The sequence below is a fragment of the Portunus trituberculatus genome, chromosome 27 (assembly GCF_017591435.1).
Source record: "Portunus trituberculatus isolate SZX2019 chromosome 27, ASM1759143v1, whole genome shotgun sequence".
Taxonomy (NCBI): domain Eukaryota; kingdom Metazoa; phylum Arthropoda; class Malacostraca; order Decapoda; family Portunidae; genus Portunus; species Portunus trituberculatus.
Window position 1 is genome coordinate 5,664,370 of NC_059281.1, and position 12,500 is coordinate 5,676,869.

Consider the following 12,500-nt stretch of genomic DNA (forward strand, 5'->3'; position numbering starts at 1 on the left):
GCGGGGGAGGCTATGGTGGAGGCTCTTCTGGCGGCGGCGGCGGCGGCGGCGGCTATGGTGGCGGTTCATCTGGCGGCGGCGGCGGCTCCTCTGGCGGCGGTGGCTATGGTGGAGGTTCTTCTGGCGGCGGTGGCGGCGGCTATGGGGGTTCCTCTGGCGGCGGCGGTGGCGGCTATGGTGGTGGCTCATCTGGCGGCGGCGGCGGCGGCGGCTATGGTGGCGGCTCCTCCGGCGGCGGCGGCGGCTATGGTGGCGGCTCCTCTGGCGGCGGCGGCTATGGAGGTGGTTCCTCTGGTGGCGGCGGCGGAAGCTACGGGGGTGGTTCATCTGGTGGCGGCGGCGGCGGCTATGGTGGTGGCTCATCTGGTGGCGGCGGCGGCGGTTATGGTGGTGGCTCATCTGGTGGCGGCGGCGGCGGCGGCTATGGAGGTGGTTCCTCTGGCGGCGGCGGCGGTGGCTACGGTGGTGGCTCATCTGGTGGCGGCGGCGGCGGCTATGGTGGTGGCTCATCTGGTGGCGGCGGCGGCGGCTATGGTGGTGGCTCATCTGGCGGCGGCGGCGGCGGCTATGGAGGTGGTTCCTCTGGCGGCGGCGGCGGTAGCTACGGTGGTGGCTCATCTGGTGGTGGCGGCGGGGGTTATGGTGGTGGCTCATCTGGCGGCGGCGGCGGCGGCGGCTATGGTGGCGGCTCCTCTGGCGGCGGCGGGGGCTATGGCGGCTCCTCTGGCGGCGGCGGCGGCGGCGGCGGCGGCGGCTATGGCGGCTCCTCTGGCGGCGGCGGCGGCGGCGGCGGTGGTGGCTCCTCTGGTGGTGGCGGCGGCGGCGGCTATGGTGGTGGGTCCTCTGGCGGCGGCGGTGGCGGCTATGGTGGCTCCTCTGGTGGCGGCGGTGGCTTTGGCGGCTCCTCTGGCGGGGGTAGCAGCTATGGTGGCGGCTCTTCTGGCGGCGGCGGCGGCGGCTACGGCGGCGGCTCGTCAGGCGGAGGCAGCAGCTATGGTGGCGGCTCCTCTGGCGGCGGCGGTGGCGGCTATGGCGGCTCCTCTGGCGGCGGCAGCAGCATGTATGGGAAATAGACAAACCCTACACTCCTCTCCTTGCACACCACTCTCCTTCCCCTCACCCCTGCCAATCACCGCCCCTAGCCCATCCATGCATCACACTGCCCTCTGCCCCATCACCATTCCCCACCCCAGAATCCCCATCCCCCAACAACTAGTCGCCCCTTCACCCTCCCTCTGCCCCCGATCCTTCCCTTCATGCCCTACGTGTTCTTGTTATCTGGTGTTCAACGTCCGTATTGATGTTCGTCTGTACTTGTGTCTGTATGATTGTGTGTACTTGTCTAACCCGAGAAGGTTTACGAAAATATATTGAAGTTATTGAAGTTACACCTACAAATTTTAGTTTTCTTTCTTCCTTATTTTCATGGTTTTTCTTTATTATTTTTTTGCGGTCTTAGATTTTCACCAGAGAGAGAGAGAGAGAGAGAGAGAGAGAGAGAGAGAGAGAGAGAGAGAGAGAGAGAGTATGACATCTTTCTAATCTCAAATAATTAATCACCTCTCTCTCTCTCTCTCTCTCTCTCTCTCTCTCTCTCTCTCTCTCTAGCTAGGACAATGGTGGCGTTGTTCATCTTGGGAGAACAAACCACCACGAGACTCCTTCAAGGTCTCTCCTCCTCCTCCTCCTCCTCCTCCTCCTCCTCCTCCTCCTCCTCCTCCTCCTCCTACTAGTCCATCTTCTCTCCTTCCTGTCACGCTATTCATAGTCACCACACACACACACACACACACACACACACACACACACTCTCTCTCTGTTTCGTGTCTCCTGGTAGTTTTCAAGTGTGTGTCTAGTTCTGGGAGCATACGAGTAATGTGCATGCGTGCGTGTATTCTTGTGTGTGTGTGTGTGTGTGTGTGTGTGTGTGTGTGTGTGTGTGTGTGTGTGTTGTGTCAATCACTCACTCACTCACTCACTCACACACACACACACACACACACACACACACACACACACACACACACACACACACACACACACACAACACGTACAAAGAGGATAAAATAACATGAAAAGATGAAGGAAGTCGTAATTTCCTGGGTTTACCTTGAAAAATAGACTCGCTCTCTGACATAATTGTTTCCTAAACCTACACGGAACGTAAAAAAGAAAGAAAGACAAATAAAGATACACCAAAAATCCATTACAGTTTTTGCACTTACAATTAAAATACAGATTCCGGCATTGAAGTTTTCATTGCCTTACATTAATTTGAGGTTTTACTGCCTGGACGTGGAAAAAAAGCAGTGCACGGTTTTAGTCAGAAATACAGTAAAGGTTTTCATTCATTTCCACCCTGTATTATTTTCATCTTCCTTTGTTATTACCATTATTATACTCAGGATGGAGAGTTAAAGACAATTTTCTAGTTAGATTTACTTTCGAACTGTCCTTTTCTTATGGGCTAGCACCTTTAATGAATCTTTTTCCCCCATTGCTTTCTCCCCTTGGCTGAATTTTCTCTTATATAAAAAAAGGGAAAAAAGTGTTATGTATAATTCTCTCGTCAAATTTTCAAAGATCCTTAGGTGATGTTTTTCGTGGATGCTTTTCTTCACTAGCATTCCTTAATCCTTGAGAAACTCACTCTAGAATCATAAAATTCTTCCTTGAAAACCCTTGCAACTTTCCTTGGATCGTATTACAAGATGAGATTTTAGACGTGGAAAAGTTTTAGAATGCCTTTAATCTCTAAGTGCTCTGATCTGCTGACTGTTTCCTTGTGACTGATTCCGAACAGACAGGAGAACCTCAGGGTTAAGAAACAACAATAAACACAGCAGAACTTAGTATAGCATGATACTCGACTGTTAACCATGACTGCAATCTTTTCTGTTCAGGTGTGTAAGTGTGATGGCTATACTGTAGACAGGACATATCTGATACATCTCCCACACCTGCGCTGCACTGAGGGTGTCACACGCTCTAAATTACCAAGTTGTGTTGGAATAAGTTGAAACAGGAAATAAACATACATAAAGGTAATATGGTAGCAAGGAAAGGTTTCACAGCATCCCCGAGAGTCCCAGAAATGTAAAGCATGAGGCAAACAGAAAACACGTCTCAGACCTCACAGAACATTGCAGTCTTTGTAAAATAACGCTACCTGACGACAGTTGTTAGTTTCATTGTTTCGCAGCGGAGAGAGAAGCAGGCGGGGGACTGTACCGGACCAAGGAGGCAAAAAATCAGCTGCTGCAGGAGGGAACTCGTTCCCACGCGATCTCAACACCAGTGCCCTGTCCTCAGAACCGCCCACTTTGACTCACCCACCCACCACGCCCACTTGGAATGAGCTGAGAAGTCAGTCGCTACACCACGCCCACAGAGCCCAGTCTGATAACGCCCTTCACACTGCGGCGCCGCTGTTCCCTGGTGGCTGTAGCTGTGGTGGTGGTGGGCGTGGCGAAAGGACTCAGTTGAGGCGCTTGGTGACTCTGGATCGGTCTGTGCGGAGGCGAGTCAGCACGAAGGGGGAGTCACCATTGATGCCGCCCCTCAGCATCACCAGAGGCCCCGAGGAGGTGAGTGGAGACGCCGCCACAGTGTATCCCGCAGAGGCAGGATTGGGGCGGGGGCGTGGCTGGGGGCGGGGCAGTGGCTGAGGTTCCGTGGAGAGTGGCGGGAACCCAACCTTGACTTCCTTCACGGCGAATGAGGAGGACGCGACCTTGGTGTCTCGAGGCCTGAGCAGCGACAGCACCTTGGCGAAGGGAGACCCCGTGCCCGCGGCGAGGCTGCCCCCTGCGAGTGGACTGGGACCCCACGTGGCTTTCCCGGGGAACATGGCAAAGTGATTCTCGTCAGCGCCGCCGCCCACCTGCAGGCACACGGCGAACAGCGGCGCGAAGGCCACGACCACGGCCACCGCCGCCGCCACGCTCTGAGGGGACAGTGATGCAATATGGGGCGTGAAGTGAGGGAGAGGGAGAGGAGGAGGAGGAGGAGGAGGAGGAGGAGGAGGAGGAGGAGGAGGAGGAGGAGGAGGAGGAGGAGGAGGAGGAGAGGAGGAGGAGGAGGAGGAGGAGGAGGAGGAGGAGGAGGAGGAGGAGGAGGAGGAGGAGGAGGAGGAGGAGGAGGAGGAGGAGGAATACAAATACAAATACAATGGAAGGAACAGACAGCAACAGCCCTACTGGGCCTAACGAGGCTGTCTATGTGCCTATGCTACCACTACAGATCCTACGAGTTAGAGGCTGAATGACATCAGGGTTCAAGGAAGAAGAAAAGAGGCCACAGGGAGAGAGAAAGTCAAAGATGTGATAGGAAAGATTGAAGAAGTGATACTATCTAGTACAGTAACTACAAACAAAAAAAGGTTATCTTATGAAGGCGCAAAGTACGTCATTTCAGGGGTTAATGTGAAGTCAATGTCCAACCTTTTTTTAAAAGTTTCTATCGTATTGCTACGGACAACATGTGCTGGGAGAGAGTTCCAGAAATTTACAATTCTATTGAAGAAATAGTGGAGGAGGAGGAGGAGGAGGAGGAGGAGGAGGAGGAGGAAAAGGAGGAGGAGGAGGAGGAGGAGGAGGAGGAGGAGGAGGAGGAGGAGGAGGAGGAGGAGGAGGAAGAGGAGGAGGAGGAAGAGGAAGAGGAGGAGGAGGAGGAGGAGGAGGAGGAGGAGAAAGAAGAAGAAGAAGAAGAAGAGGAGGAGGAGGAGGAGGAGGAGGAGGAGGAATACAAAGGGGAGGAGGAGGAGGAGGAGGAGGAGGAGGAGGAGGAGGAGGAGGGCAAGAAAAGATGAAAGGATGGAACTTAAAGAGGAGGAGGAGGAGGAGGAGGAGGCAAGAAAAGATGAAAGGATGGAAGTTAAAGTGGATAAGAGAAGAAGACATGAGCACCAGAACTGGTGGTACAGTGGAACCATGCGTGCTTTGGGGTCCGAGGGGTCTCCAAACGCACGGGTTCGAATCCTGTCCACGGTCCGAGTGTAGATTGGGCTTCCTCACTCGGGGGAACGGTTTCCTAGCGGGTGGGTTTTGAGATAGGAGGTACCCCAAAAAAGTATCCCCTTTAGCCCATAAATTCCCGTGAAAAGCCCACATGGTGTAAATAAAGAACAAGAAGTCATAAGCGAGAAGCAATATAAAGTAGCGAAGGATGAGAAGAAAAGAAGGAGAAGAAAAGAAAAAAGAATATGAATAAGAAAGAAGAAGAATGAGGAAGAACAGAACAACAACTTTCCCTCCATAAGAACATACAGTTAACACCAGTTAGCATAAACAAGAAGTCAATTACGATAGCCACAAAAACAAGAAAAAAAAAAAGAACAAAAAGATAAATAACACCAGCACACAGAGTCACATTTACCTGCGTCAGGAGGAATGTGGGGGAGGCTGCGTGACGGCTCATCTCACCTCCACACCTAACGAAGGCGCTGAGGGAGGAGAAATACAAAAGGGAATACAAAGAAACACAAATGAATTACAAACAGTAAGAAGGTATGAGGTCTTTAATAGACTGTTTAGGTAATTATTCTACTGAGAGGAGGAGGAGGAGGAGGAGGAGGAGGAGGAGGAGGAGGAGGAGGAGGAGGAGGAGGAAAGAAATACAAAGGGAAAAAACAGAGACCAACAGCCCTAGTGGACCTAACGAGGCTGTCTGTGGGCCTATTCCACCACTACAGATTCTACGAGTTAAAGGCTGAAGGACACCAGGGTTCAATAGGAGGAGGAGGAGGAGAAGGAGAAGGAGAAGGAGAAGGAGAAGGAGAAGGAGGAGGAGGAGAAAGATGAGAAGCAGGGAAGAGGATGAGTATTTCAATAGGAATATAAAGTTGTGTTTCCTGCCACACACACACACAAACACACTCTCTCTCTCTCTCTCTCTCTCTCTCTCTCTCTCTCTCTCTTAAAGCACCGTAACCCACACAGAATAATAAAAAATAATCAAACCTCAATTTGGGAACGTAAGACAGGAAGGTGTACGTTTAAAGAGAGACCGGAAGAGGAGGAGGAGGAGGAGGAGGAGGAGGAGGAGGAGGAGGAGATACGGGAGTGGTTACTTTAAGAGGCAGCAAATATTTTTATGCAAGGAGGTTACTGTGACGAGAGAGAGAGAGAGAGAGAGAGAGAGAGAGAGAGAGAGAGAGAGAGAGAGAGAGAAATCAGTTATCATTATCATTATTATTATTATTATTATTATTATTACTATCATTATTATTATTATTATTATTATTATCATTATTATTATTATTACCATTATCATTATTATTTCATCATTACTTTTGCGATCATTACTCTCTCGTCTCTAGCAAGATTTCAGGAAACACGACAAATCACTGAGAAAAATCCTTGACTGACATCCGGCACATCCACCTCTGCTAACCCCACATCCACACACACACACGTCCACACCACCACCATCACCACCACCGCTACATCAGTCCACCTTCTCCTCAGTCCACCCTCCCTCGTGGCTCACCAAACAACATCAATAATAATACCTTCAATTAACCTTCATTTCTACTAATAAAGGTACAGGTGATAAAGTTCCTATGGTATACCCACCTTTTACTTACATTAACCTCAATTACTACTACACTACTACAACATATCAACTATCTTTACTTAACTATTACACCTCGTTATCTATTCGCACTCTATCACTATCTACTATTTCTTTTTTCATTTCTATTTGTTGTTACTGATATTATTTTTACCTTCATTATTTATTTACTCTTATCATTACTATTGCTGCTACGAATGTATTTTTAGTATATGCTCTTTCAAGACTCCTCTATTTATTGTTGTTTGTTCCTTACGTTGATAATTTCTATATTACTATCAGCATTATTAACTTCTTCAATACTGGGACACATTTTGAGATTTGTGTACTATTTGATCATTTTATTGACATTAGGAAGGGTCTATGGAGGTCAGAAAGATTAATGGCCACTGTCTTCGCTATTTTGATACCCGACATAAGTTTTTGAAGCTGTATGATATCACCACATAGTAAGCAGAATGAATATGAAAACGCCTCATGGTACTCAAGGGATTAATTACACCTGGTCACCTGATCCTCCATATCACACACATTTACCTGAGACTGTTTAACCACCTTTCACTTACCTACATCACACCTGAATTTTAAAGCAAAAAAATAAATGAATATATACATAAATAAATGAAAAAAAAAAAAAATTTGAATACACTCAACAAATCCGGAAAACGTTCACCAAATAGGAAAAAAAAAAGAAAAGAAAATTAACACTGTTCTGAACTCTCACCTTAAACATTGCAACAGAACAACAGGTATACACACACACACACACACACACACACACACACACACACACACACACCATACAAAGAAACACCCTATACAACACACAAACACCAAACCGAAACACTTACTAACAGAACCACAACACAAAACACACCACCACCACCACTACCACCACCACAATAACAAAAGGCACAGGAACCTTAAGAAAACACCTTTGAAAACACTGAATATCTTGGCGTATTACTGCCTTCTCTATACACTTCCTCTAGGTCCACGTGGGAGACTAATAGGCGGGTAGCTGGGTGAGTGGGTGGGTGCGTGAGTGTCAGAGAAGTCCACCTGCGTAGCTCAGAGTCCGGAAGGCTACTACTGTCCCGCTTCCCTCTCCTCGGCTTCTCTTTTACCTGTGACGTCAAGTGTAAAGAAGTGTTTTGTCTCCAGGAGGGCGGGTGGCCGTGGCAAGGGAAGAGGGAGGTGCGGGAGTGAGGGAGCGAGGGAAGGAAAAACCGATGATGGAAGGAGGGAGGAGTGGAGCATGAGGAGGAGGAGGAGGAGGAGGAGGAGGAGGAGGAGGAGGAGGAGGAGGAGGAGGAGGAGGAGGAGGAGGAGGAGGAGGAGGAGGAGGAGGAGGGGGAAAGGAGGGGCAGGATGTGAAAAGGTTAGGTTAGAGAGAGAGAGAGAGAGAGAGAGAGAGAGAGAGAGAGAGAGAGAGAGAGAGAGAGAGAGAGAGAGAGAGAGAGAGAGAAGTGAAAGTAATGAATTATTATATGAATTAAAGATCCGGGAGAAGAATAAGAACAATGAAAAATTCTCTCTCTCTCTCTCTCTCTCTCTCTCTCTCTCTCTCTCTCTACGGCCTCGAGCGCAGCATGCAACGAAAGGAACTGTTGCATAAAAAAGTGACACGTATGTTCTTCTTGTCACGAAAGAAAGAAGGAACGCAAAGGAATAGAAGGAAAGACCAAGGAAACGCTCGCTGTAGAAACACATGCAAGAGAGTAAAGACAAAGGAAAGGGAACAAAAAAATCATTAAAAGAAGACAGGAAATTGAGAAGATAAGAAAAAAAGACACGTGGAAATTAATAACAGAAGAAAAAACACGGAATTAAGAACAAAAAAAAAAAAAAAAAAAAAAAGAAAACTGGAGATGAAAAAAAATAATTGATGGAAAAGAAGATTAAGGGAAAATGTGCAAAAGTAAAGTAAAAGTAAAAAAAAAGAATATAAAGAGATATAATAGAAACGATAAGATAAGAAGAAAAAAAAAGACACGTGGAAATTGAAAACAGAAGAGGAAAAAAAAAACGAAAATCATAAAAAATCTTACGGAATAAAAAAAAGGAAAACTGGAGAAGAAAAATATTAATTGATGGAAAAGAAGATTAAGGAAAACACGTGCAAAAGTAAAGGAAAAATAAGAAAAAGGGAATAAAAAGGGAGATACAAAAGATACGATAACAAGAAAAATGGGAACAATATGAAGGATGAGGAGGAGGAATAGAAGAAGAAGAAGGAGGAGGAGGAGGAGGAGGAGGAGGAGGATATGGATGGAAGAAAGATGAGAGAAAGAAAAAAAAAATCAATGAAGGAAGAAAGAGACACACACAAAACAATCAATAAGAAATCAATAAAGGAGAGACAGAAGTAAATAAATAAATAGAGATAGAGAGAGAAAAAAGTAAGGAAAGGGAGGTGAGGGGAAGTGTAAGATGATAAAAGGGAAGAAGGGGACGAGAAGGGAAGGACAGACAGCCACCCAACCACACCTTACTTCGTCCTTGCTTGGTCTCACTATCACAAAGGTTGAGCTTTTGAGGGGAGCGTGACCAATTACTCCTGATGCTGATGATAGTGATGGTGATGGTGGTGGTGATGGTGATGGTGATGTATTGCTTTTTTTTCCTTTATCTTTTCTGTCTTACTTTTATAATCTTTTTAGTTTCTTTCCCTTTTCTCTTTAAATGGTGATGGTGAAGATAGTGATGGTGATAATGATGGTGAAGTTTTGGTGGTTTTGTCTATGTATTTCATTTTCGTCTAAAATTTATTGCTTTCATTATTTCTTCTTTTAGTTGGTGATGGTGAAGATAGTGATGGTGATAGTGATGATGATGCCTTGATGCTATCACTAAATTCCCCTCATCTTCAACTTCAATTCTTTACCTTCATTATTTTTTTCTCTTTGGTTAGTGATGGTGAATATAGTGATGATGATAGTGATGGTGAAGTATTCGTGTTTTTATTACATTTTCTTCATCTTCATCTTAAATTCATTGTCTTCATTATTTTTCTCTTTAGATGGTGATGATAAAGATGGTGATGGTGAAAATGGTGATAATGAAGGTGATGATAATGATGTATTGGTGATTTCAACATTTCCCCTTCATCTTCCTCCTCTTTTACAAGCTCATCACTTCATGTTTCTTCCTTCCTTTCACTTTCTAATGGTGAAGATGGTGATGGTGATGGTGATGGTGATGGTGATGGTGATGGTGATGGTGGTGATAGTGAAGGTGATGGAGTATCGGTCCCTTCATCTCCTTTTTCTTCCTTTTTATTCTCCTTCCTTGTATTTCTAATTTGTTTGTTTATTTCTTGTAATAGACAAAATTAGTGATGATGGTGATGGGGATGACGAAGGAGAAGAGGAAAAGAGAAGATAAAAGAGAATATGGAAGAGAAAGGAAGGCAGAAGAGAGAATATAGCGAGGAGGAAGAGGAAAAGACGAAGGAAGAAAGAAGAAAGAGAAGAGAGAAGAGAGAGGAAGAGCTGGAGAAGAGGAAGAGATGAGAAAACAAGGAAAAGGAAGAAAAGAAGAAAAATGAAGGAACACGAGGAAAAACACAAAAGAAGAAGAGAAAGAAGAATTTGAGGAAAAAGAGGAAGAACGGTAAAAAAGAGGAACACGAGGAGGAAGAGAAAAAAAAAGAAGAGAAACAGAGGAATTTGAGAAGAAAAAAGAGGAAAAAGAGAAACAGAAGAGAAAGAGAAAAATTTGAGAAGAAAAAAAAGGAAGAAAGGTAAAAAAGAGGAACACGAGGAGGAAGAGAAAAAAAAGAAGAGAAACAGAGGAATTTGAGAAGAAAAAAGAGGAAAAAGAGAAACAGAAGAGAAAGAGAAGAATTTGAGAAGAAAAAATAGGAAGAAATGTGATGATAACTTTTCCCTTCATCTAATTTCTCTTCTAAAATTTCCTTCACCTTCATTTTCCTCAGTCAGACAGTTTAGGTATGAATAATTTACCTCAATTCATGCCTTTAATTACAACGATAAGCATGATTACCTCTCTCTTTCTTCCGCCATTGATTATCAGGAAGATGGTGGTCGTGGTAGGGATAGCGATGATGATAAAGGCAATGATAATGATAGCTTTGATAGTGATGGTGACAACTGTAATGATAATTTTCTACATAATCTACATCAATAAAAAAAAAGGATGATGATAATGGATGGTGCTCGTTGTTAGGAAGAAGATGATAATGATGATAAGGGCAATGATAATGATAGCTCAGATAGTGATGGTGACAATAGTAATGATAATATTCTACACCAATAAAAAAAGGATGATAATAATGCATGGTGGTCACGATAAGGATGGTGGTGAAAATGATAAGAGGAAAGATAATGATGGCTCAGATAGTGATGGTGACAACAGTAACAGTATTCTACATCAATATAAAAGGATGGTGATAATGGTGATGATTAAAAAAAGGCTTTGAATTGTAATAATGTAATGCTCAAAAGGGATGATTAAAATAGTATTGAAAAATGTACTGATGTTATTGATGGTGGTAAAGATGGTAGTGATAACGATGATAATGATGGTGATGATGAGTGACGAGCGAGCGCATCATACATGGTGAAGATGCGCGCTTCTCGAGATAAGATTAAAAAGATATGAATTGAGATAAAGCACTCTTAAAATCAAATGAAATTCCATTGTGTTGTTTCATATTATCAAGAAAAAAGAAAAAAAACTACGACAAAAATTCATATAAAAACAGAATTGGCAATCAAGAACTCAGTATAATCTAAACATATATAAGAAATACAGACCACGCTTGCTGCTGATAACATTTTGTAGTTTACGCTAAATAAAAATAATAAAAAAATATGCCGTTCTCTGTTTCGTGAGACATATTTCCCATTTTCTTTAAGTTTTGAGGGTAAAACCAAGAAAACAAAAATTTTGCCTCATTGCAACTCGCCTCACATTTTCTTCGGATGTTCTGAAGGTGGACCAAAGTATTCATAAAAAATGGTTTTCTGTGGTACTCGCCAGGTACATTTTCTCTTCAAACTTGTAGGGGACACTGTAAAAAAAAAAGAAAAAAAAATGAAAAATACAAATTTATTTACGAAAAGTGGTGCTGTTCATGTTAGTTATTAATATTATATTACAATTACAATTATTATTATTATCATTATTATTATTATTATTATTATTATTATTATCAAAAATATTATTATGATCATTATTATTATCAGTAGTAGTAGTAGTGGTAGCAGCAGCAGCAGCAGCAGCAGCAGCAGCAGCAGCAGTAGTAGTAGTAGTAGTAGTAGTAGAAGCAGTAGTTTACATTCTAAACACTAACACAGACACACGGACACAGAAGCAGGCGTTGACGTAGGTCCTACAGGAAAGAGAGAGTCGGTTGCCCTGTAAATAACTCTCTCTCTCTCTCTCTCTCTCTCTCTCTCTCTCTCTCTCTCTCTCTTCTTCCTTCCTTCACCTGTACTAAAGGTATCATTCAACTCAAAAGGAACGTGTTTATTTTTTGTCACATTCGCAACAGGTACGCCGGCAAGTTTTGTGCTCTGCTATATTTTGTAATCAGTGGTAAATGATATTGCAGAGGTGTGGACAGCCTGCTATCAAGATGAATATACTGGTAAACAGATAGATACACAGAGAAAGAAGGATAGATAAACAGATAGATAGCTTGGTAAATTAACTGATAGTTAAAAATACAGGTAGTTTTATAGATAGTTTTATTGACCACAACAACATACATTAACTTAAGATTACAATAATTTTGGCATAGAGATGCATAGAAAAAACAGACAAACTGACAGGTAAGAAGACATTGCACATATTCAAAATCGTGAAAAAAGACAAGTAGATGATAACAGATACATGGATAACACTGGCACAACTTCAATTACTTTCACATACCAATTTGTTAATCAATAAATCAATCT

The 12,500-nt window shown here is 44.1% G+C and overlaps 2 protein-coding genes across 3 annotated transcripts in view; one reads left to right on the forward strand and one right to left on the reverse strand.

Moving 5' to 3' along the window:
- Window positions 1-3,020, forward strand: part of LOC123509443 (antifreeze protein Maxi-like) — a 3,089-nt gene extending 69 nt beyond the window's left edge. Inside the window, exons 1-2 of the mRNA XM_045263733.1 lie at window positions 1-381; window positions 2,904-3,020. The exon at window positions 1-381 is cut by the window's left edge and continues 69 nt beyond it. Coding sequence (XP_045119668.1) covers window positions 1-381; window positions 2,904-3,020 — 498 coding nt within the window. The remainder of the gene's footprint in view (window positions 382-2,903) is intronic.
- Window positions 2,186-7,677, reverse strand: LOC123509721. Of its 2 annotated transcripts, none has more exons than XM_045264235.1 (3): window positions 7,509-7,677; window positions 5,377-5,443; window positions 2,186-3,946 (listed from the first exon to the last, which is right to left on the reverse strand). In XM_045264235.1, exons 2-3 carry the CDS (start codon window positions 5,416-5,418, stop codon window positions 3,479-3,481), a joined length of 510 nt encoding a protein of 169 aa, XP_045120170.1. In that variant the 5' UTR covers window positions 5,419-5,443; window positions 7,509-7,677; the 3' UTR covers window positions 2,186-3,478. The 2 variants fall into 2 exon arrangements, with proteins under 2 accessions (XP_045120170.1, XP_045120169.1); XM_045264234.1 differs by having other exon boundaries at window positions 7,425-7,677.
- Window positions 7,678-12,500: the final 4,823 nt, after the last annotated feature.

Excerpts from the sequence above, each read along its gene's own strand:
- LOC123509721 (XM_045264235.1), bottom strand. The coding sequence starts at position 5,418 with ATGAGCCGTCACGCAGCCTCCCCCACATTCCTCCTGACGCAG. Across the intron at positions 3,947-5,376 it reads CCACATTCCTCCTGACGCAG|AGCGTGGCGGCGGCGGTGGC; the intron begins GTAAATGTGACT and ends CTGTCCCCTCAG.